General features: G+C 43.3%; 1 protein-coding gene across 2 annotated transcripts in view; it reads left to right on the top strand.

Moving 5' to 3' along the window:
- Positions 1-26,166, top strand: part of mctp1b (multiple C2 domains, transmembrane 1b) — a 112,067-nt gene that overhangs the window by 43,883 nt on the left and 42,018 nt on the right. Inside the window, exons 3-10 of one of the 2 annotated variants that reach the window (XM_036528561.1) lie at positions 8,415-8,557; positions 9,409-9,488; positions 9,996-10,107; positions 11,891-11,929; positions 14,838-15,008; positions 15,908-16,038; positions 18,561-18,747; positions 24,946-25,039. In XM_036528561.1, the coding sequence (XP_036384454.1) occupies positions 8,415-8,557; positions 9,409-9,488; positions 9,996-10,107; positions 11,891-11,929; positions 14,838-15,008; positions 15,908-16,038; positions 18,561-18,747; positions 24,946-25,039 (957 nt within the window). The remainder of the gene's footprint in view (positions 1-8,414; positions 8,558-9,408; positions 9,489-9,995; positions 10,108-11,890; positions 11,930-14,837; positions 15,009-15,907; positions 16,039-18,560; positions 18,748-24,945; positions 25,040-26,166) is intronic. The other variant, XM_036528562.1, reaches the window with a different exon arrangement.

Raw genomic sequence — 26,166 nt, 5'->3', positions numbered from 1 at the left:
AAGCACAACACTTTGCTTCATTCTTTAAAAGCCACTTCATTGCCTCTGTGTTAATATCAACAGCACGGTGCCTCAAATCAGATTAATGGACACTGCTCTGAAATACTGTGTCAATTACTGTAATTACTCCAGTAGATAAAGGAGCCAACATTTGCAGCTTGAAAGGCACGAAATAGGAGTGGATGAAATGTCTTGAAGTTTTGAGCTCAATGCCACAAAGTTAAATGGGAAATACAATCCCAGTGCAGGTGAGAAGCTCCATGCTGGAGGAATACCCTGTGCTTGAGTACAATTGGCCAATGGTCAGGGGCAGAACCTTAGCAGGAATTAGTCACCTCTGCCCGTGATGGGATCAGTGTACAATTTGCTGTTATTCCAAATTAATACAAATCAGGGGGTGTGCTTGAGGTGGGTGTGAGGTAGCATGGAGGTGTAATGATGTAATGTACGCTTGGCAGCATTTCATCATTACATAAGCTTCCCCAATCACTGTAATGTGACTCTTGTTTGCTCTGTTAAAAAGTGGGTGTTCAGTTTACACTAAGGTAACCTAAGATGGCAAGTATCTCAGCCAGGTAGGCAAAGGACAATCCAGCAGGTGTAATAGTATCACTCAGAAAATGGCAAGCCTTTTGTCTCATTTCAGTGCCTGTGACTGTAATGTCTGTGGCAGCATTGTAACAGATGTCTGTGGAAAAAAAAAGAGCGGTGGCTCAACTTGGCAAGTGTAAGCGTTCAATACCTTTGACATGGAGAGAATAACGCAGTAATGAAAAATGAGACCCCTGAAGGTATTTTCTACCATCCACCTCCTGAGACAATATCTACAAAGCTCTACTGCTGATTTCCCAGGGTGATATTTAACAAAGGGGCAATTAAGAAGCCAGCTAACTTTCAGACTGAAATTCAAGTTGTAATTCTTGTTCTACTTCAAATTTGCTTTTAAGTTAATAATCAATGACGCTCAGTACACTGCTCCATAGCAGACACTCCTGGCTCTCCATAATCTACAGTTGGTCTGTGGGCTGCTCCCATCATCCTCTCCAAAGTGGCCAAATCTGGATTTTATATTTTTTTTTCCAGAAGTAGCAGAAGGGAAAGAGTCCAAAGCAGGGGCGTTTCTAGCTATTGAAAAGATCAGGGGCTAAGTCAAGTTTACCTGGGGCTTGTCTTTTTTTTGAAGGGAAATCAGCATCGGTAGATTGGGGAGGTTATATCTACCTTTATAATAAATAAATATTATCACACCTTCGGAAGCTGCAAGTCAAGTTCCGATCTGTTACACAGTCTGTCTGTTGTTTTGCTGTAAACACCTCCTTTTTCAGGGCGAAAATATTCGGGGCTTGGCCTCCTAAACGAATAACAATATAATAACAGAATAATTATGTGCACAGAATAACAGAATAATTATGTGCACAACCCCCATAATGAGAGGGGCATTGTAGCAGGTAAAGCAGGATCATGTCAAAAAAAGTAACCTTTTTAGAATGAGTGTTAGATGTCTGAAGTTCTTATATGCACAACTGCAACTGTGCACACTATAGACAAAACATGGATATTGATTGATAGCTACATGCTAGCAGAAAGCAAACAAGAGTGTGAAGTAGTTTGTAGCTTGTAACAGAGGAGCGGACATTGCACTTTCATTATAGAACAGATGCTGTTTTTTGTGTTAGCTGACCTCAGGCCTGTACATGGAGGGGGAAAAAAAACAGACACGTGATCTGTCACTGTGGGCCCTGTAGACCACTGTGGTTTCTTGTTCTCTAATGGTGAATCGATTTTCCTGGTGTTTCCGGAGTAATCTCATGGAGGTAGTAATAGCGGTGAAGCTTACGCGCACACATCCTCTGTTTTCTCTCATCGACTGACTCTGTTCTTTTCAGTCTCAGACACCCTCTTTCCTGCGTTTTGGCTGTGTGTTCCACAGCTTTTGTGATTAGGGAACTGAATGTGATCACAAGGTCGGAGGTTTGATCTCCTTGGAGAAGCAATTCTCTTGGGCTCATGGAGCAAGATTATTTTACACTTCAAATGGCTGGAGATGGGGTCACATCCCCCATGGAGCATCACTCTTTTATGCTTCTAGATCTTCTTTGGCTGTTTGCTGGACAGGACTGCAGTTTGGGTATTCTGAAGCATACTGTCTAAGCATAGAAAAACGAAATGACCTGGGAGCAGATGACGTCATCAGGAACAATTTACAGTGCTTGCAATTTTTATGTTATACAGGTGGGTATTTACTGACACAGTGCAGGTTAAGTATGTTCCCCAAGAGCACAACAGTATTTGCCCACCTGGGAATTGAACTAGCAATCTTGCATTACAAGCCCTGCGCCCTGTCAGTACCGGCACTGTTTACCATTATCAGCAGTCACGCAGCAGGTAGGAAATTAACGATTTTACAGTTTTCAATTAACAAATTAACAGTTTCTTTACATTCTGTAATATGCTTACATGTGGTAATCTGTAAACTTAACTAATTATTTAAAATGCAAATTAAAAGACAAAACTCTCTAAAAGACATTTTTAAAGAATGAAAAAATATTTCATTTCATTGTCCTGAACTGTACTGTTTGTAAAATGGGCTGTTCTTCCTTTTAACAAAGATTTATGCAAACGACCAGGTGATGGAGTGTCTTGGCTTCATTTGAATTTGAATAAATGTAAATATATTCCATACAAAAAGTAATTAGCCTCAGTTGATTTTCTTACATTAACTGACTGTTTTCCCTGTTACACTAATTCACACTTCACCCTCTTAAATTCACTTGAAGCAGAGAGCGAGGAAGATGCTCTCTTCTCCTGGGCTGTCAGTACAGCATGCAGTGAATTTATAGCACACTTCCACACTTTGGTGGACTGCAGAAACTGTGAGGAACCGCGGGGATAATACACCGTATGTCGTTTTTAACAGAATTTACAGACTGGAGGTTTTGCTTCATGGAGTCAAACTGCTGGATTGCAGGTGCTAAATATTGCTCTGTCATGGATCTACAGAGTCCTGTGACATGAGGCACTGCCCTGTTTGTGCCCCATTGCTATGGCAGTTTTTTGTGGGTGTGTGTGGGTGTGTGGGGGGGTATGTGTTTGGGGTTTGGGGTTGACGTGGGCAGAATGACTGATAGGTAGTATTTTATGTTTTCCTGTTGTATCCTCTTTAGCGACTGAATCTTCACAGTAAAATCACACTCAGCACCAACAGCAATAGTAACAGAGCAGAGACCATTTGTCCCTTTGCTCAGAAAGCACAGCTTTTGCAGCCCGTGTAGTCTGGGGATTGAACCTGCAACCTCCACAACCACACAGCACAGCTTCCTGGCCCAGTTATTTCACCGTGGAAGAGAACCAGCCTGCCTCACCTTGGGGATGAGCTGAGATCTGGGCAGGATTCTATGGGGTCACACCATTGGCCATAGAGGAGTTACACACTAAGCTATGCTGCAGTCGCATTGTGGTGAAAGATTATATTTGCAGGCCGTATAGAATACAGTGGGTATGGAGATTCCCAGTGTGACTTAATCCTTATCCTTACAATCTTACCAGTCTGGCCTGTCTCTGGCCTTATCTAACCAGTGCTGTTCCAGAAGTGCTCTGATTTTTCCCACAATTCCACGCACCATGTTTTTTTTTTAATCTCACAGACATCCATCAAGAGGCTGTGTGTCTCTCTGTGTGAGTCTGCTGCGTGACATCTATGAATGATGTCAACATCTAAAATGGGCACTTCAGACCTGGACCCCATGTAAAATAATTACCTGGGAGCCTGGTTCCCCAGTATCAAAAATAATGAAGGAACATCTATATCCCCGTCATCATTATTTATGAGAGAATTACTGTCCTGGAGCTAGAAAATAAGCAGTTCTTTTCAAGTGAGAGGAGGAGTGATCAAGTGCGAGGGCAGGCAATTTAAAATCCATTTATTTTTTCCAGCTAATTATTTATCTTGCTTGCCACTTGTATGAAGGTATCCTCAGATGATAAACCAAACAGCGCTCACACAGGAGACTGTGCCAAAATTACAGTCGTGACAATGCAATTCAAATCCAGATTTTGGCTGGGTTGTGTCTGTTTGGAGTGACGCAGAAAGTTCAGCCATTTGAACCCCAGTGGGTGCTGGCCTTTTTGAAACTTCAGGCTTAATAAATTGTGAAATTGTATGAATTGGCAGTAGAGCAGCAGTGTAAGCAAAAGATATGATCACACTGCAGGAGTCATGCAGGCCTTGTGTGGTGCAGATATCCATCCCCCTTTCACAATGCAGTCCTGTTTTGGGAGCCATGAAATGAAGTGTGTGGTGAATAATATACAAATTAACCAATCAGTGCAACCTGTTCATGCACTTTTGTATGTTGCTTTGGATAAAAGTGTCTGCTAAATGAATACATTTAAATGTAAATGTTTCCCATGACATAACACTTAGCAAAAACTTATTATTTAAGATTTCCCAAGTCTGAACTGGCAATTAGCAAGTAAATATGCCCAGTGAATATTAAAATAACATGGGACACAATCACTGTCCCCATTAGTGTTACACTAAAGTAGTTTTTTTTTTTAAACTTTTTTTTTTTTTAGCATTTTCCTGCATTTGTGATTTGGCAGTGTGGTGCAATGATAATGAGAAACTGGAAGGTTGCTGGTTTGATTCCCTGCTGGGGCGCTGCTGTTGTACCCTTGGGCAAGGTACCTAAATTGCCTCAGTCAATATCCAACCCTGTAAATGGATAACATGAAAAATTGCAGCCGATGTAAGTTGCTCTGCATAAAAGCATCTATGAAATGACAAAAATGTAAACATAATGTGATGGTTACAAGCTATACATTTTTTTAATCCATCATTGCTGTGAAGTTAAAGAATGCATCTACCCACAAGCTGGCAGTCTGAAGTGTGCGTCCTCTCTTGGGTGTGAGCTTAGTGTATGGTGATGCTGATCCACGTCGGGGGAGCTGGATTGCTAAGGGGGCCGAGTGCCAGGCCTGGTAGTTCCAGGCTATCACATCGCATTACACACAGTGACCTACTGTGACAGCTTGGTAACACTGGGGATATTAGCCTCAGTTACAGCATTACAGTGGCTGGAAGAGGTGTGAATTTTCAGATGAAGAGAGCTATTCTGGAAAAATCAGGCATGGCATTGTGACAGGGGTGTCTGTGGAGGCTAGAATAACAGTAACAGATGTCTGTATTTCTACAGATTATGCTGTTCTTTGCACATCCAGTACACATATACAGTCCACAACGCTTGCAATCTTGTATGAGTTGCAATGCATTGTGGGAAAGAACAGTGGTTACATAGAAGCTTCTCTGTTACACTGACCACTCCTATAATCCAGCCTCCTGGCATTAAAGCTTTCGGACAGCAGTCAGGGTGTGTGGTAGTGCCGGCAGCTCTGGGAGTGACAGATCAGGCTCTGGACATGACATCTCTGCTGTCACCTCTTGAGGTCCTGGCGACCGCACATGCTGGATATAAGTCATGATGAAGCACTGTTTTGTTCTGTAGCGGAGAGGTTGTTTACTCTGTTTACTTACTGAGCTAATAAATGGTGACTGTTTTGGATCAGTGCAATGTTTAGTCATTAACACGGATCATCAGTCTGAAGTTTTAGGTTGCTTCACTTGAATACTTTTCTGTTTATGCTCTACACTAACCTGCGGGTCATGTAGTCATAAGGCATTTCTGTACTGTGAAAACTATTTGCAGCAAGTACATCCCAAAAGTTACAATGAGTTACAAACTATGTGCAGAGCACTGTTCTATCTACAGCTGAGGATTGTGGGAAGTGTGTGTCTGCACATCTGAGGAGTGATTCCTGTGGAACTGTACGCTGAAGTTAGGCTTGCATGGAATTTAAAACCCTGTATTCCTATTACCTTGATTAGTCCTCCCACAGAAAAGTATTTCTGATGATTTCTACTGAAAAGTATACTTTGATTTTGGGATTTATGAATCACTTTGAATATGCAGATATTCCAGCTGCCCCCTGTATGGTTTCCTCTTTGTTGTAATTTTGAGTGAAGGTTATTGTGCATGGTGTCTGTAGTCAACAGAAGCAGCAAAACTTCTTTAAAGCCTGATTGGATTGGCTTTGAAGTTAATTACATGTCACTGCTGACGAACGATTTTGTTTGGTGAGCATATTGTTAAATTATATCAAAGGAGAACATAATACAATTGTCCAGTACCTTTTGGAAAGCAGTTGAATTGTATTATTGTTTATTACTTAATTCTTACAAACAGCTCTTCACTGCATTCCCACACAATAACATCACATTGACAGAATATATTCACATACTGTCTGGCCTGAGGTAAGACAAGTCAATATTCATACAAAGACTTGTTACAGTGACTCTTTGACTGAGAGTGGTAGGTGTGTGTGTGTGTGTGTGCTTGCTTGCTCGCTTTTGTGTTTTTGTATGTGCCTGTGTGTTTGTATGTGGGCATGTGAATAGTGTGTGTAAGCTTGTGTAAATGTGCATACATGTATGTGTTGGTGCATGTGTGTGTCCGTGTGTGTGTTTGCATGTGCATGTGTGTACTTTACAGTACGCGTGTTCGTGTATTTGTGCACACACATGTGTGTGTGTATACTGTATGGTATGTGTGTATTTTTTTGTATGTACACTTGCGTGTGTGTGTGTGTGTGTGTGTGTGTGTGTGTGTGTGTGTGTGCATATGTGCATGCGTGTATAAGCATGCCTCTATAATGATCCTGCTGTTGCCGTGACCCACTTTTCTGGACCACCTTGAATATCTCTGTTCCACACGCCGTGGCAAGGGCTCCTGAGCTTAGCGGAGCGGTTTCATTTATGGAGCAGTCAACATTAATCCACCAAAGGTCAGCAGGAGGAAACTAGGATTACAATGGCAAAGTTCGTCTCCATGCTGCAGCGTTACCTCCACTAGAAATGAGTACATGTTGCCTTGGTGCAGGGGTATTGCAGCAAGGTATTGCCATCTAGAGTTTGTAGACAGCCATGGCTTTTTCCCAGCATCCATATTAAATCTGCCCATTCAAGAAACCCAAAATATAGGTTGTGATTAAACCCATATCAGGCTTTTAAAATAAAATTTATGTTAATCTGTTAATATACTTGTATATAGTAATGAGTAATATTAAGCTGAAAGTCATGTTCCCAATTTTATCTGCAGAGTGATGGTGAAATAAGCAGGCTTTATCTACTTCTGATGTAGCAGTCAGCTTCACAGTCAATTGATGTTTAATTAATGATGTTAGGAGAAAGGGTGACACTCACTGATTTTTCAGTAGTCAGGGTGTCTTTCTTGGGTGATCCTCTTTTTAGACTGATGATTATAACATCTCTTGACTGCTGATGTCCAATGTCCAGTGTAATTGTGTAGTGTAGTTGCTAATGTCAGATTTTAAATGGCTTTTCTGTGTATGGTTTAGAATTGAGGCAAAATAAAACCAAGCTAATCCCATGACTCAGTTGAACTGCTGGCTAATGATGCTCTAACCGCCCGAAGCACATACAGTGTGTGGCTGTTAGCTCTGCATCATAAGTATAATGAGCTGGCTGGTTACAGCCAATGTGAATGCACCCTAAGCTACATGACTTTCACTTGCATCACATGACTAAAGGCAGAATATCACAGTTTGCTGTGGCCTCTGCTTGCTGTCAACACACATACACAAGCACACTCACACTCGCAGTCATGCTCACTCACGCACACACATTAACAGAACAAACTAGAACTCTCACATCATGGTGGATGGGGTGTCTGAGAGAGATAAGGTTTTGGATACTAGGAATTACTGTAAATGGCTCTGAAATAATTGATTTTGTAACTAATACTTGTTTTTCTCTGTACATATGGTACAGTGCCCATATGCGCTATATGACTCTGATGATATTAGCCCTTTATATTCTAAAGAAAGGCTACTACTATTCAGATGAATAGCATCCCACTAGTACCTCTGTGACAGCTGGTTTGGTTGGGATGAAATGTATGACTCTGGTCTCTCTGTCCTGACCATCACACCTCATGTCAGGGTGGATACCTTGTTTTCTGTTCACCATAGCAACATAGTATTACCCTGTGCTTAATTTTGCACTCCTACATTTTCAGGAATGTCTGAAGTGCACTGGGGCCTCATCCCTCTCTTCTCTGTCTCTCTGTCTCACTCTCTCTCCCTGACTCTTTGTCCTTCTCTCCCTAAATTCAGAAAGTATGAGGTGTGAAAAGGAGTGCTGTGTTTGAGCCAAGATCGAAAACTGTCCTTACTTTTGGATTTTGACCTGCCAGGGTAGTATTAATGCAGCATTTTTTTATGTCATGGTGCTTACATTCTGCATTTTTTTCTGATTTAACTCTGATGTGTTAAGTGTTGTTAATACAGTTTACTCAAAATTAGCAATCTGTGTCTGGCTCTCTCCCTCTCCTTTTCAGGATCAAGCGATCCGTATGTCAAGTTCAAAGTCGCAGGGAAAGAAGTGTTTCGCAGCAGGACCATCCATAAGAACCTGAACCCAGTGTGGGACGAGAAAGTCACCCTGCTGGTAGACAGCCTTCGGGAGCCTCTCTATGTCAAGGTAAGAGTTTGGAACAGTGATCCCTACAGCAGGCAGGACTGTCCGATCCTCTCTGCCCCCCACTATACAGGCAAGTGTTGAGCCCTTCACTCTATGAAGTTTGTGTTGAAGTTTGAATTATACATAGGTCTGTTGTAAAGATATCTTACTCCTTGGCATTGGGGGTCCAAATATAAAATATGCAATAGCTTTGCATCCTGTAATTAGTCTGGTAGTGGATTGTTTTGCCCTTTTGTTGGGGAGAGCACTGTGTGCGTTGCTCACTAGAGCCCTCTGGTGGATACTATGTTCTGAGGCTGCAGCTCATAATTTCTGAAGGTCCCAAGGGTCGAGTGGATCAGGCTGTCCTGAGAGCATAACCCCTCCATTTTGTGTTGTACCCTTTTACCCAAACTAATCACTACCCTTCTTTTTTTAATCAACCTTCTAAAGAAGGAACAGAGAGCATTCTATTATTCTTGGAGGTGCTTTTTCTATTCAATCTGCTGTTGAGTCATGGGATAGCTCTTTGGTACTGTAAGTTACAGACAGTAACTGCACTCGTTACTTTCCTTCCTGAATTGAAATGTGAGGAAGCATTTTAAATATGACCAAAAACTCCCCAAAATCCATGACGATGACTGATCTGCTTGACACCATCTCCCTCTAGTGGCAATGTATAGCCATTACCATTGTAACCTTGGTGGAAATATTGGCTAAACTTTGCTAACACAAGCCACTATTCCCTTCAACAGACCCCAGACTAGATAAAGTTTAAAGGCTCTGTTCTTGTTGGTAAATGGATCAAGCAAACAAATGTAAATACACGAGCTTTGACATCCAAAGACTGATGGTATTTAATTCTGCTGCAGGTGTTTGATTATGACTTTGGGCTTCAAGATGACTTTATGGGATCGGCCTACTTGTACCTGGACTCTCTGGAGCACAAAAGGTACTTTTTAAATAGTCTGTCAGGACTCTTTTCCATGCATCTCCTTCAAACCTCCTTTCATCTTCTCATAATCTGTATATGTTTATATTGCAGAAATGATCCTTAAAATGGAGAAAAAAATGACATTGAACCCCTGGTCATATAATTGTAAATATTTAACATGTATATGAGTTGAATATTAAATATTGAATTAGCAATTGAATATATTTTGAGAATAAAAAAGGGTAAAACATGCACAACTACTGTATTATACATAGAAATACTGTATACTGTACACTGTATTATACATAGTAATTAATATGACATCAAGTAACAATCTTTTAAAGAGGGTAGGTAAATGAGATGTTAATACAGGCCTGCTTACAATTAAGTGATTGTATTAACGTGAAAGATGACAGTAACTCAGTTATCCCAAACCAGCTCATAAAGCCTTGGCAAGAGATGCTGAGTGTGACCATGTGTCTTGACTATGTCTGTATCATCGACCATGTCCTCATGCTGACACAGGACACTAGATGTGACGCTGGATCTGAAAGACCCCCACTATCCCGACCATGACCTCGGGACGCTGGAGCTGGCTGTCACTCTGTCGCCAAAAGAGGGCGATTTCAGAGAAGCTGTAAGTGCATCACGCTCTGTACTTAAGTCCCCCTCAGGCCCCTCCCCTTTCCCCTCTGTCTGCCGAATGATTGGCTCTTGCGTTATGAGCTGACAGAGTTAAATGAAGAGGTAAGGACTCGGAGAGCTGTGCTTAGGTCCTTTTCGATCTCTTCCTTGGTCGGCTCGCTCTGCATACATACACCATCCATAAGAAGACACACAACCAAACATTACGCACTCTTTAAATAAGATTTCCATAAAAGTGAAGAGTTGTCTTATCTAAAGTGGCAGGGGAAGATGCGGGACATTTTGGATATATGAATATGTAGCTCCTACCAGAGAACATGGGGTAGAATAGAAGTAAATGTCATTTCTCTTAGACAGTCTAGACTGTGTGGATGTTCATTCAGTCACTCCTGACTCCTCCCCGTCCAAACAGGGATTAATCAACCCTTTCAGCAGACTTTCAGCTCAAGCATTATTTTGCTCTCATGTCCCGCTGTGAGCATGGCTTCAACAAATCGTCAGATCCAGCAGTCTGTTTGTGCTCCTAACCATGCCGGGCTGGCGTCTTTAACGATGAGTGTAATTAAGTGCATGTCTAACCCTGTCTGATTAATAAGATCACTGCAAGTTGTGCAATCTCACTGTGTTCCCCAGCTGAAGACAGGGCTCAAAGCTCATCGCTGGAGGCCTTACGTAGCGACAGTGAGTCCTGTCGTAGTGTTTGGTCACCACCAGTAGCCTCTTTAGTCCCTCCAGCTAGCGTCCATGTAGACGCAGCTAGCCCCTAATGTGTACTCAGTAGGTTGCAAGCACTAAATAAACATAGTTAAATATAGCTATTCCTTCTTTGCTGTATTTTGTATTTTGAAACTAGCTTGTAGTTCCTCCATCATTTCCAGTGTTACTTTTGATAGTCAATTTGTCAGAAGTTGGGTATGATGGGAAATGGAGTTTCTCTTCTGCTTTGTTAAAACAGACTGAATGAAGGCTATATTTTGGCACATCTCTAGGAAATGCATAATGCAGGAGTGTAAAACTGCTCTAGCTCCTCATGATTCATCACACTGAAGTAAATAAGATAGCTATTAGAACAGGCCGAGCTATTGAATACACAACAGAAGGATAATGTTCATAAAACAACATCTACCCACACAAACAGTGTAGCTGCAGCAAGCCAGCCTGTGGCTGTTCTGGGCTCCTTTCAAATATTTAGTTGTACTGCAGTTTGTCATGTACAGCTCCATCTAGTGGTGAGACCAAAATAGTAAATAATTATTTGGTCATACTGTGTTCAATGTCAATTACAGTTACACTGTATGTTGCAAGACAAAAAAAAAAAAGCAATAAAAGGTCAAATTTGAGCATTTGCATGAGAGGACGTTTTGCTGTTTTCTCTAATTTAAGTCAGCAGCATTCTGAGTCGGTTAGAAAGTACTTGTGATGAGAAGGTCATTCAGAAGTCATTCTCAGTATTTTGAGAGGAAAAAAAAAATCATTGACTGGAATTGTAGAGCTGAAACAGGCAAGCTTAAAGAGGTGCTTTTCTTAAAAATATATATTTTAAGATTCTTGGGTAATTTCAGTTCCCAATCATAGACCGTTATAAGTGTGATTCCAGAGCATGGGTCAGTAAGTGCACATGCATTCCTGGGTTTGCGTACAGTATGTACTTTATGCATTGCTTCTTGGATGGCTGTGCCAGACTTTGTTCCTTCTGGGCCGACCTTTAACCGCTGCCTCCCTCTCTCCCCCCTTATACTGCCAGGCATAATTACACTGCTCTGTCTCCTTCACAGACCATGCTTTTGAGACGGAGCTGGAAACGATCCAGTAAGGTAATACACAGCAAGTGCTTCCCCCTGTGCTGTGTCCTAAATAAAGACCAGGCGGCTGTGTTCCAGAGGAACGTCCCACCTCCAGATCCTGTCTTGTCTCGTATGCTTAAGGTTTTTTGTTAAATTGCTGTAAACATTGGTTGTGAAACTTTTCCAGTTGCTGAAAACTCCCTTGAAATTAAGCCTTTATTCTTAGGCTAAGAATGACTAAGCTGGCTAAGATGCATGGTGTTTAACTTTACTAACTTTACTAACCAATAATAACGCTTTTTGTCTATGACCATTTATTCCCGCCACCATGATGAATCGTTAAGGCCAGTTAGACATTTGCACTGCCTTGTGCGTTTCTGTACAAGGATGGTTTTGGTGTTTGGATCAATTTACAAGCAGTTCCTGAGATGATCTGTCATTGCAAATTCACTTCAGGACAAAAAATTGAGATTAGAAAGATCTTTCTGTAATATGCATTACTCTAAGTGCAGTTGAGACAGGAGAATGTTCTCTTGTTCTGTAAGGGCACACTTCTGTGAGATAGGATAGGATTTGACAGTGTGGACATTTCTGCAATATGGCCCTTGGTCTCACCCTATGCCATATGGTCATCTTCAAAGATCTTTCCATCATTACCCCCCACACTGTTCCCTTTGCCATTTATTACATATAATGCACACAGTGAGGCCATGTGAAACATACAACAGTACAGATGTCAAAAATGTCAGTAGAATGTTTGAAAAAAGCTGTCTATAGTGCTGCAGTAAACATAGTGGAATACTGAAGAGACTTATAAAGCGGTAAACTAAGTGCTTTGTGTGTGAAGAGTGTTCTCTTAGGTAGGTATTGATGGTGTTACACACTGATTCTCAATCCTGCTCCTGGGGGCCCCCTGCTCCGCACGTTTTCCATCTTTCCCTGCTCTACACTGATTCCCCTGAACTCATCAGTGGCACTTTTGATTAGCTGAGCACACCTGATTTAATAAAGAGCTAATGTTAATCAGGTGTGTTTGGAGCAAGGATAGATGGAAGATATGCAGGACAGTGGGCCTCCAGGAGTAGGATTGATAAACACCGGTGTAACAGGTGTAAGATGGTGTAAGAGGAGATTCATTTCGCTTATGGTCACCTGTGGGTTAAAACAAAGGAAGGCAGGAAGGAGACAAGGCTTAGGTCTAAGTCAGATTGAACCCGAGGTGAATAAGTCTCTTACCTGCTGGCTGAAATTTGACCTCTGCCCACAGAGAACAGCAGTGATCACATTCAGTAGAACCTGGGAGGCATGCCTCCTGTCAGGCTGTTGACTGCCTGCCTAGCGAACCCTTCCTCCATTTCTTGTCCCCATCTGTGAAGAGGGCATGAGCCCCTGCCCCTCTCCGGTCTGTGCAGGATCACACCCGGGAGCGCTGTGGCTCATTTTTGAAAATCACGCGGCTTCGTATCACTGTTCGACTGTGTTTCTTTTTTTTGCCGATTTTGATCAAAAGCTAGCCACAGTTTCTTTCCCCCAGCTACTCCTATCTTGTCACTTCATAACAGAGTGGTGTATTAATATAAAATATTATCTAAAATACAGGCCAAATAGAGGCTGCTCTAATCTATCATTTGGGAAACCATCACTTACAGTATCACTTTCTGGTAACCGCTAGGGTATTGGATGGTTGTAAGTATGGAAGTTTTGGTGGTAATGCAGTGTCTGTAAGTCAGAAACTGAGCAGAAGCGATTCTACACAGAGGAAGGTGGACACCCTGCTGCGCAGACATTCAACCAGGTCTTTGAAGCTCTGAATTGGGCCAGGATGTGACTGGGGAATTTACATGAAGGCTAAAACCCTCTTAGCTAACTGTAATGAACTCTAATGTTTATTTTTAAACATCTTTTTTTAATGAAGCCGTATATGGTGGCCTTAATGCAAATTCAAATAATACAATGACAAAAATACAATACCTGGACTCAGGAGCTGCACCACTCAACACACACACTGACACACACCTTTTTCCAGACTGTAGTCTCTTTAAGTCTGGAAAGTTCTCAAATATGTATAGCTGTTAACATTCCTTCATAAGTGATTTGTTCTCTTTTTCTTGAAATATATCAATCTTCCATATTGCAGCAAGTGTCTTTCAGCAAATTCAAGTCTTGGGTAGTGTTTTTTAATCATCAACAAAATTGTCTCCTTCAGTTAATTTACCCTTTGAAAAGGAGCTCGCACAGTCAATATGTACATACTGACTGTGGCTGTGAAAGTGTTTTTTTTTTTTTTAATATGCTTGTTACGCTGTAGTGAACCATCCGCATTGTTTAACGTCTTAAGAAAATGGAATTGGGCCTAGCTCAAGATCAAAGCCCTGTGTTGCATGGAGAGTTCACTCTTTTCCAACAAAACAATGCAAATTAGTTTCTAAATAGAGCTAAGGAGAGGACTTATATGAATATTTCTATTAGGCAAACAAATGCAGACTCTTCTTACTTAAATTAACAAGACCCATGTTTCTTCTTTCGAGGTTAAGGATTCACTTTGCACTACATGAAATGCCACAAACTCAATCAAATCCACTTGCCTCTCTTCTGAGATTCAGTTGCAGAGTCAACTGTATTCCCTGTGTTGTTTATCATATTGATTAATGTGTAGGGGAGATTTATTACTGCAAGGTAGTACATGTTGATTTCCATGGCTAAATTCAGCCCTGAACAGCAAAGTGAGACCTCAGCCCAGGACCAGCAACGATATTAAAGGAGGCAAGTAAGTTAGTGTAAAGCATGACGTAAGCATACTACAAAAACAAACGGGTAGTGAAGATTGAAAAATGATGTGATTATCTGAGGCTGTTCTGTGGTGTGTGTGTGTGTGTGTGTGTGTGTTCTCTGCACTTTGTTCTTACGCTGTATGCATTACTGCATGTGTGCCTGGAAGCAACAGCAGCAGAGTCTGAGGCTGTCAGAGCTGCACAGGAAGTCCCAGCTGTGGCGGGGCATCGTCAGCATCAGCCTGATCGAGGGCCGCAACCTCATGCCCATGGACACCAACGGCCTGAGCGACCCCTACGTCAAGTTCCGGCTCGGCCACCAGAAGTACAAGAGCAAGGTACCGCTGCCGCTGCCTCTTCACCTGTCCCGCCTGCTGTCACCGTGGCTACTGCCACCTTACCGTTTCTCACGTCAGTGATTCTTCAATAGAGACGCACGTTCATCGGTTTTGGTGTTTGTTCAATGAGATTTATCTACAGATAACCCTTGCTATATTATGGATTTGAGCCTCCACAGATGTCCTCTCCAAAAGCTTAACTTATGCTTACCCAGGAAGACTTATAAAGCATTAAGAGATACAGCAGTGAGAGGCAGTGTAGTATACTGGTTAAGGAGCAGGACTTGTAACCGAAAGGTTTCTGGTTAGATTCCCTGCTGGGGCACTGCTGTTGTACCCTTGGGCAAGGTACTTAATCCACAATTGCCTCAGTAAATATCCAGCTGTAGAAATGGATAATATTGTAAAAAAACTGTAACTGATATACGTTGCTCTGGATAAGACTGTCTGCTAAATGCCAATAATGTAAAGAAAAATGCAATGAGATACATGTGATTTGCACACAGAATGCTGTGTAACATACTAAAACAAATGCCAGTTTACCAAATGCAAGTACTGTGGAAAGTCTTGTAGTTCACAATTATTAAAAAGGTCATTACTACCTGAGTAGAATGCATGGTATTCATAGACTGAAGTGCAGAGCACTGTGCAAAGATTGCAATTTATCTAAAACTTACCTTGTGCACAGCAAACAGCAATATAATATGCATTTACTATAGCAGGAGACCTCCTACCTTTAGTCTTGAATCTTCATCTCGGCGGTGTATGGCACAGCACTCAACGCGCATTCAGAAAGTGAAATATGCTAAAAGAGGGCATGGGAATAGACTGTCACATGACCGTGTGCCCACATGGCCACCCACTCCGCGAAAAACCCGTGCACGTCCTCTGCTCCCCAGACCGTGCCTAAGACGCTCAACCCCCAGTGGAGGGAGCAGTTCGACTTGCACCTGTATGAGGAGAATGGCGGCTTTCTCGAAATCACTGTTTGGGACAAAGACGCTGGCAAGAGAGATGACTTCATTGGCAGGTAGGCTCCTGCTGTGTCCCATAGCCCTGCTCTGTGTGTTTGTGTGTGTGTGTGTGTGTGTTTGTGTGTATGTGTGTATGTGTGGGGTCCTCTGCCATTCTGTCACCTCAGTGTCACTACAAGCACTAGGTTTCTTAAAGGACTAGCGTGTGACAACACAATGTGCACATAACCGCATGCCTAACACATGTAAACATGAACTTAATAGAAAGTGTAATCTGTAATAGCATTGAAGAAAGCTTACATTGAAGATCACTATACCAAGATCACTACGCTTTGCAACAATGGTGCAACTGACTGTGCCATTGTGTCAGCTCAGACACAATCCTTGTCTGCTCTGGTCCCTCGGTGGTGGAATGAACTCCCCACAGGGGTCAGGACAACAGAAATATGTGTAGTATTGCAACATGTTTTGGATTCTGCACTCTAGTGACTGATGTAAGGTATTATACTTGACCTCCCTTGTCTAGTTAGGTTGCACAAGTTAACCTGTGGTAGGGCTTGAATAGTGTTATGCTTATACTCACTGGTCTGGGAGTGTTGTTAGCCTGGTCCAACACTGCTCATTCAGCTTGACTGGATACACTTCTGTTCTTTTGTGCAGGAAGTTGCTCTGGATAAAAGTGTCTGCTAAATGAATGTAATGAAGAAATGTGTGAAGAGTTTACCTCGCTTCGTTTCAGTCTAAGTGAAGGCTGCTTTGTGTATAGCTTTTAGTCAGGGATAAAAGCAGCTGTAACATTTAAGGTATAAACAGTAGGCCTATAGCTGCTACATAAGACTCCTCATGGGTGTCTCAAATCTAGACTAGAATTCAGCTGTAGACATTCGTCAATGAAAGTGCACTTGTGCATCTGATGAGGGTAAACAGCAGTCCTCAGCGAGACTCAGCCCCCCCCCTTCAGACAGCTCCAAATCTCCACTGACTTCCTACCCCAGCGTGTTCTGCTGAGGCGTGAGATTTACTATTGCTTCTCCACAGTGCAGCCCCCTGGGGCAGCGTGTCACTTACGCTGGCTTTTACTGCGCGGCAGTTTATCTGTCTGGACGTCTGTTTTCACACTTATCTGCACGCGGGGTATACATCAGGAAGCTGTACAGGAAGTGCGCTGATTCCTGAACGGTGACTCCATAAATCAGGGCGCGCTCTCCGCTCCAGCTCTGTGCGTGATGGATTGCGGGGGCGTGTCCGGGGAGGTTGTAAAGCTTCCAGCGGCGGTGTCGTCCCTGAGCGCTGATTTTACAGAGGCTGCTCCATGGGTCTTTACGGATCATTGCTTCAGAAGAAGCAGTCATTTCCTGGGTGTGAAGCGTTTGAACTGCCAGGTGATGCTGGCCAGGCAGGAGCGAAAGGTTGTCTCTGGCACTTTCCTCGACAGAGTCAGTCATCAGGTGGATGAGATCACTACAGTAGAATAAAACTAGACAATAAAGAAAGATAATAAAGTTTAACAGATTGAAAAGAGAGCATTTTGCTCTCAGGGGAACAAAAGTGGTCTAAAATATTTGAAAGTGAAATGCAGGGAGAGTAGTTAGTTGGACATACCGCAGCAAGGTCCAAGGAGATGTCATGGATGAGTGGTATGTTCAACCAGACATGTGTCCTTAGTCATATTCCATCACAGAACACCTAGGGCCTTTAATGATCATGATTTCCACTGATTTTTTGGTATGCACTGATACCACTGATTGCCTTACCCTGCGCTCACACCGGCAGCGAATTTATCGCTGTACGTCACCAAGTCGCTGTGTAGCTGTCGCTAGCTGCAGCTAGCAGCTGTTTCGCTGTTGCTTGCTGCAGCCAGCTTGTAGGCGTTGCTAACGTAGTTTTGAGGAAGTGGGCTATAAATGTGTTGACAGGAGATATATAAATTTTCTAAAAAATGTATATGCTAATAAATACATAAATATATAATATATTTTATATTTATTTATATGTTATATTTACATTGTCTTTGCTGTATTCATTGTAGAGTTGTATGTTCGTATTTTCTTAAAGGCAGGCATATTAGGCTAATATATTGCCCAATATATGCGTGAACCCACAAATCAGGTGCATTTCCGCTGAAAAATATGTTTTGGAGGGAATTTATTTTCCTATAAAGACTGTGATCTTGCTTCAAACACTACCGTTTCGCCATGGACCGTGAAGTAGCTAGCTTTCGCAATCGCCGCTATGGGAACTAAAATGCTAATATAGGAACTAAAGTTTAAGAAAACGTTTCACCGCGAAAGAATATAAGAGGTGTACATCTGCCCTGATTGGCCGTCGCTCGACTGTGTCGCTGCTCATTTGCATAAAGTTGAACTTTGCTTAACTTTTTTTAGTCGCCAAGTCGCAGCGATCGCATTGACAGGCAACGAGATTCTCCATGCCGCTCAGCGTCGCCCAGCGACCATTGGAAATGAATGACTTCCGGTCACTTCCGTCGTCGCTGCCGGTGTGAGCGCAGGGTTAGATTTTCTCTAGGCTTGAATGTTAGCATGGTTCAGTAAAGTGTGTGTGTGCGCCTCTGTTTCAGATGCCAGCTGGACCTGTCGGGCTTGAGTAAGGAACACACCCACAAACTGGACCTGCCCCTGGAGGAGGACAAGGGAACTGTGGTGCTTCTGGTGACCCTCACGGCCTCCGCGGCCGTCTCCATCTCTGACCTGTCCGTCAACATGCTGGATGACCCACAGGAGCGCCGCGAGATACTCAGCCGATATGTGAGTGCAGGAGCTTCTACACCCTCTCACTGCACCCTCTTCCCCCTCTTGCCCCTGTGAAATCCCCCCTACCCTCCGCACCCCTATTGACACACGGCACCCAGTAAATTCCCAATAAAGTAATAAGGAGTGTAGATGGGAGGAATGCATAGGATAGTTGTTCTATTGCTGAAATGAGTCACCAAGTAGATTCATCAAGTAGCCAGCAGCTAATAATGATTAACAATGCAAAAGAGAAAAACACTGCAACTCCATGTACAGTGTAAACCACCTCCAAGAATCAGCCTTTTATAAGCGTGAAAGCAAATTTGATGAATTTGATTCCAATGAACAGCAGTGTGTTGGTGGTTGTGTGAATGGGTTTCACCACTTGATCAATCATGTGAGCAGGTATGGATTGTTTCCACTTGAAATCAGGCCTCCTTAAAACAAAGCAGTGCTGTACTTATCTAGGCTTGTTGCCCTCTAGTGGTAGTTTTGAGACATGACATGCTGTGGGAAAAGATTTTCGGGGTTTCTTTCCATCCCCAGACCCTGATTTAGGTCAGTGTGGGAGAGAGCAAGGCCCTGCGTTGGTATGAGTGTGAATATATGGAACTGGGACAGGCACGACTTAGAACCAACATGCCCAGCATCTGATTTGGACTGCCGTGGACTAGCAGTAGCTTCCTAAAGCGGCATCTTTTAGAAAAATGGGTTTGCCCTCTCTTGGCCTCCCCCTGGATTGGGCCCAGGCTGGCAGTGGGGAGTGGATAAAGCATCCTGAGAGAGGAGAGGAGCGGAGAAGAAGAGAGGAGAGGACAGGGAGATCTGATGAGGCCGCTGAATGCCCGTCTCCTGTCTGCTGAAAGGACCGCGGTGTCACCAAGTGGAGCACTCTGCCCCGCCGTGCCCCTGAACCCCTCTGCAAAGCACAAAGCAGGCATTAACCCTTTGCTTGCCATCACTGGGAGCCATCAGGAGCACACAGAGCGCCACTTTGAGTCCATTGTCAGTCTTTGCGGGGCCTAATGACAGCTCAGGCAGTTGGAGGACTAGTAAGACAAAGGAGTGCAGTACATGTGATTCACTGCTCCGGGGCTTTCTGTATCCACCACTTTGCATGGTGGATTTCTCATAAGGACTCTGACAAAGGCCTCGCTTTTTATGGGCATAATTTGGTTTATGCAAAGTATGGTATTTTTGTCTAAGCCTGTAAATACGCTTTTTGTCAGGTTGCAAATCCTGCTACTTGTTCACTATTGTTAGTGTCAGGGGTATGCTATCTTATTAGAGTGTGTGTGTGTGTTTGTGTGTGTGAGTGTGTGTGAGTGCGCTTGTGTGTGCATGTATAACTGTATCAACTGAGTCTTTAAAGTCATGCTGGGAAATCTATTTGATTTCTAGTCTTGCAGCGTAGTGATATACTCCAAAAGCCAAGTGTCGGATGCTTGACCTACATAGCGGAGCGGGCAGCTGATTGGCTCGAACAACGCAGAGCCCTCTCTCGGCTGCAGTGCTGTCAAACTCTCGGAGAGGGGAGCTCTTGGACTGGGACAGGACCGACTTTAGCGCTCCGCCAACACTCCCGCCCCACCCTGCAGATGGTCTAGGGCTCGTGGGTAATGAAAGGAAAGCTATTTCACCCCACACAACTCTGAGCCATTTCCCATTTCTCCCACTGCGGAGAATAGACATGTCCCCACTATTCTCCGCAGAGATACACCCTGGCCTGCATTCGCCATTCAGTCTTGGGACTGAACCATCTTGGGGAGGAGGTGGGGGGAGGGAGGGGTGAGCAGTCGTTCATTTTCCTCTGTTATTGGCATATTCCTTCTCCTTGACTGACACTCTCTCAGTGAGCGAATTTAATAAAGATGTACCTTATCAGGGCCGGCAGATAAAGTGGAGTGCTGGTGGTAATGCTGTAGAATGCTCCTCAGACAGATTAGTGTGGGGTGCGCCTCAGCAAAATGTGTTCCCTGTGCTATCTGCATGGGATCAGCCTCTTGCAGAGGGCCGCTTGAGCTTGTGTGTGTACAGCTTTATTGTCACCTCTGTTTAACACCAGCATCCAGGCCTGGACTTGAAAATACAGCTAGGGAGTAAATGCAGTTTATTCTCATCTCTGAGAGTCTGAGGGAGAGAAAATCCACTTTAGTCACTGTGGCAGCAGTAAGAGACAAAACCAATGCAATGAAATGGTGAAGTGTGGCATATTTTATGTATGCATGTAAGTATGTATTTATGTATGTATGTAGATAAGCGAGAGAGAGCAAAAAATAGATAGATTCCTATATACACACATACAGAGCGTATTATAAAGTTTTTTTCCTTAGCAGACCCCCTCATCCAGGGCTTGCACTGCTTAATTTTTAATATGCTGCCCATTTTTACAGCCTTGAATTTTTAGTCTGTGTCTTGCTCAAGGGTACAGCCAACTAGGAATTGAATCTGCAACCTTCAACCCAGTGAATTAAATCGTCATACTACCCCACACTGCTTTGATACAGTACTCATTACCAGTTAATTAATTAACCAATTGAATGAGTGGCATAGTTTGTCTTTTCTCTGAACTAAGAATGGCAATGATAGCAATAAAAAACAAAAACAAAAGACCCCAAAAAAGCGAGCCGTTGCGATGAGATGTGGGCCCCAGTCTAATGGACGTTAATGGGCAGGGTGGCCCTCTCACCCTGTCACTCGATTAAAAACTCTGGAGGAGAAGGTGGCTGGAGGACAGAGAGGGAGGGAGGGAGGGAGGTAGAGAAGGGTGGAGAGAGAAGCTGTTAGCATTCCATTTTCATTATGACATTTCAGTCTTCCTATTGAGCGCCCCCCCCCCCCCCCCCACCTCCTTCCTCCCCCCCACCCGCCGTACGAATCGTCCGGCGCGAGGTGGTAGGCGCGAAATGTTATTTAGAGCCTGGAGAAAAGGTGAGCGGCGCTAAGATGACAGTCGCGTAACACGGCCCTGCCGCGGTGACATTCATTTTCTCGGGAACGGGGATCGAGTAAGACGTCAGAGTGACAGGCTGTCAGTCTTCGCCGGGCCCTGCTGTGAACCCCCCCCCCCGCTTGTCTGTCTTGGGACGGCCCCCCGAAATGGAGCTGAACCCTGGAGCTCGCCTGTCCCTGATGAGGGGGGAGAAGGAGGAATGTGGGGTGTTGGGGGGGGGTGTACGGGAAAACATATTCTTCAGGCTTTCATTAAAGACATAAAGATGTCCCATCTCCAGAGTCTCCATGTCTCTCTTCCTGTCTGTGGATGGAGAGGTCTGAAGAGCAGGAACACAGCCATCCTGGAAGCACCATGCCTCCAGAATCTAACAGAACAGGCCACAATAGCCAAGTACCTAGCCACTGTATCTACAGAGAAATCACGTGTCCGAGCCGTGCGTTTTCATGGGCTCCTGACAGTAATATTGCATGTTTTAGTCCCAATCTGACAGACTTTTTAAATGAATTAAATCTGCCGCTCGGCTCCGACTGGAAAATTCAAATTATAATCATTCCTCTGGGTATCTGAGAGGGATGTTGCCGGAGAGGAAAATAAATTGGAGGAGCTGAATTTTTCAGCGCCTGGAAGAGTCACCGGTGGAGATTTGGGCTTTGTGCTTATGCGAGACTCGTGCTCACGGTTGCACGTGTTCCTGAATACAGATACTGATAAGGCAATACAATTAGTGTCGGTGTGTGTATGTGTGTGTGTGTGTGTGTGTGTGTGTATGTGTGTCAGTGTGTTAAAAGTTGTTCTTACATGAAGAGCTTGTGTTGATCTTGCATCCGGGTTCTTTATTTCTAAGGGAGAAGCATGTTGCCTCTTAAGTGACATGGTGTGCTTCTTGGTCAAAATCATTGTGCATTTACATTTAAATATGATTAAAGCTGTAAAGATATTATCATGACTGTAATTACAGTGTATCATTATCTCACCACTGAGCTCTGATCAGGTGAGGAGACTTTTCCTTCTCTGGAGAGGAGTTTTATCTGTTAAAACCACATTAATTCTACTAAGCTATTCAATTATTAAATATGCACCTGACAGAGATTTATCATTGTGGTTCAAACCTGCCAGTTCAGGATCGATCTGCTTAAACTATGCTCCAGTGACCTGCAATGTGTGGTCATAGCTGCTTATTGATTTGGGGGGTTGGGGGGGGTGGGCATTCGTGCTTGTCCATGGAGTACCAATTAAGGCAATTATGGCTGTTTTCCATTCGGTAGCACAAATGGGACTTGCCATCACAGTAATGCAATGGTACAATATATAATACAATATTGATGCATAGTGATGAATCTGCTGTAGCTCCAGAGCATCTAGTAGTCCAATGCTAAAATACATAAGCATAGTGTTACACTGTATATATTTGACGTATTCTGTAGCAGCTTTGCCTGGGAGTCAGAAAGTGCAAGCTGAGGACCTACATTTTATAGTGAAATGTGTCATCACTGAGTGTAGTTTGCCTGTACAAATACAGAAAGAAAAAAGGAGATGATAATAATAACAATAGCAATAATAACAATATTAATGATAATATTAATAATAATAATCAGATTTGAGTAGATCATTTATTGGACAATAGGTGGTACGGTGGTGGCTTTGGGTGACAGGGTGACTTTGGGAGGTGTTCTCTGGCTTTGTAAATCTTTGTTTGCATGTTCTAAACCGGCTATAGTAGTAGGATAGAGTGAAAAAGTGTGCTCTGACATTTACCTTAATCACAGTCTTTCTTAAAAGGTGACAAAAAAACTGAGCGTTGAAGAGCTTTGCCAAGCGATAGGCAATTAATTAATGCAGCCTTTCTGGGCTGAACAGAAGCCATTTCAGCTGGCATGTTGATTAGGTCGGTGGAAAGAAATGCCATGATCTCTAGGAATTTAAAGAAGGTGAGGTGTCCAAGCCTTGGCTTTATGAGACTTATATATGGAAAATTGCATAGGATTTTGTTGCCCTTATGTGGAATGACGACCATGTGCTGACAGTGCTGTTGAAACGCTTGTATTCCTGCCGGTGCTGGTTATGCACTGCATAACGTGTTGCAGTGGCTGTTGGGGATCACACAAGAAAGCAGCATGCAGCCTTATCAGTTAGCATGTGTCATATTGGGGGATCCTGGAGGGCATGCGCTTTGAGTGCTACTGTATCTCCCGCACAATGAGTCATTCTGAAGAGCCCTCTGCACCGTGCCAGCGACAGTGCCTTCACCGAGCTGATCCATTAAGTGATATGCAAATGCTTCTTCCAATCTGCACCCCGAGCAGGCTAAAAATACACGCTCCCCTCTCCAGACCCCCGTCAGCAACTCCATGCAGGGGTGAGCGATAAGGCGTGTTCACTTGTTGGCTCCTCTCAGATGTCACTTGGAGATTGCATTCATTCACGTAATGTAAAATTGTTAGGCTCCAGCGGGCTTTGATGGTGCTTCCCACAGGGCCCTCGCTGTTCATTCGTTGCTCTTTACACTGTTGTTACGCTGTAACGCTGTTGACAAAGGGTCTGCCCAATATCCTCGATTCACACGTGTGAAAATGCACAGCTGGGTTGCGGTGGATTTTCTGCCGTTAATGTGTATCTGTATTTGCAAGGATTACTTTCTGTGCACAATATCAGTTGTCACTGGAATAAATGAAAAATGTTGTATAAGAATCAACTAAAGTCTCTCAGAGCTTAGTAGAAAGTATCGTAGTGGCTAGGTTGAACCTGCCCCAGACTCATTGCTTTTCACAGGATCGCCAGAAAGTGGAGAGGTGATATTTGTAAATTAACCATGTGAATTAGGCTTACATGCATTGACACTTGGTTACGTATCATACTTCAGTCCAGTTTACTGACATGCCTAACTAAAGGCAAGTTAGCAGTGGTGTCTGACTTGTAGTGTTTGTGTTGTTTTTGCTGTTCACCATGATTCCTTGCAATTGGATTCCATGACAGACAGTATTAGCCTCAGGCAGTGCAAGGTCCTTGCAGGGTTGGTGATTACGACCTGAGCATTCAAAGGAAACTCAAAGGCTAACACATGCATCTGAAAACTGTGTTTTACAATCTGTGAATTTTAATTGCGTTTGTTCTGCTCAAATATACTAATATGCTAAACTCTCTCTCCCTCTCTCTTTCTGCCTTCTCCCTATCATACTTTTTCTACTCTCTCTCACAACTCTCCCTTTACATGGTGCCCTCTCTCTCTCTCTCTCTCTCTCTCTCCCTCCCTACCACAGAGCTTGCTAAGGTCATTCACCAACCTGAAGGATGTGGGGATGGTGCAGGTGAAGGTCATTGGAGCTGAGGGCCTGATGGCAGCAGATGTCACAGGTAAAAGTGGCAAGCTTTGGAGTCATTAAAGAAAAGTAGAGCAGAAACAGTGGACAGGACTCTGAATCTAAAAGCCATGGATTTTACTGTAGCTGTACTTTGAAACAAATGAGCATAATGGTAATTATCCCACTGAATTAACATTTAGCCGTGGACATGCATGTAAACTCTAAAACTTGGGTAATCATACCTTAGCATTCCATTAGGACATATGCAAACTGAATGAGATATGTGCACTGTTTTTATGTGTTGGACATACTGCATATATTCAACACAAAGAGGGGCCAGGTCTCTGTGCTGTAAGAGGTATACTTGGCAGATGGTGTACATGCTATTGCAAAATGCATGAATGTGCTGATTTCAGGGACATAGTAAGCTTTTGATAAACTTGCAGCACACTTGTGCTGAAAGTCTGAAAGAAATTGTGATGTCCATCTCTGACTTATTAAAGCAGGAAATTGGATTTTTTTATGTTTATAAGACATATTTCAAAAATTGGAATAAAACGTAACAGATACCAAGAATATAACATATCTAGATAACGTTCTTTAAATAAGGGCATCACTGTATCTACAATGAGCATTCATGTAAGATGATGTTCCCTCTCCTGGAGCTGAAAAGAAGAAAAAAATCTGCTTTGTTCTCTTCCTCTCACTCTCTAAATTGTAGAACCCACCCACACCCCCATCTCCCCTAATTCCTTTTTTTTGCAACCCATTCAATTAGAAACATGCATTAACTCACCACAAATGCAGGGTCATTTCAAACTGCTTTTGAGTGAGCTGTTTTTTTTCCAATAAAAGCACAAATTGCTTTTTAATGAAAGCTTCGCTCCTTTCACTCGAAGGCCTCGGAGCTTTGTCCTCCTGAGTGGCACCAGGGAGCCTTGCGTCATCTAAGGCCCCCATTTTTTTTGTGTGGGGGGGGGGGGGGGGGGACTTTTTGGCTCTTGGGTGTGTTGGCCAGCGTTGCTTGGGACAGGGAAGGTTAGTGACCAGGATAAAGAGACTCATTGCTGCTGTTTGGGCCTTTGGGCCTAAGGGCATGACATTGTCCAACGCCCAGGTATTTAAAGGTGGCAGGGCATCAATGACCCCCTGGACACACACTAGGACTAGACCTCAGAG

Source organism: Megalops cyprinoides, chromosome 5, assembly GCF_013368585.1.
Source record: "Megalops cyprinoides isolate fMegCyp1 chromosome 5, fMegCyp1.pri, whole genome shotgun sequence".
NCBI classification, from domain to species: Eukaryota; Metazoa; Chordata; class Actinopteri; order Elopiformes; family Megalopidae; genus Megalops; species Megalops cyprinoides.
Note: the sequence above shows the minus strand (reverse complement) of the source record. Positions and strands in the feature narration are given on the sequence as shown.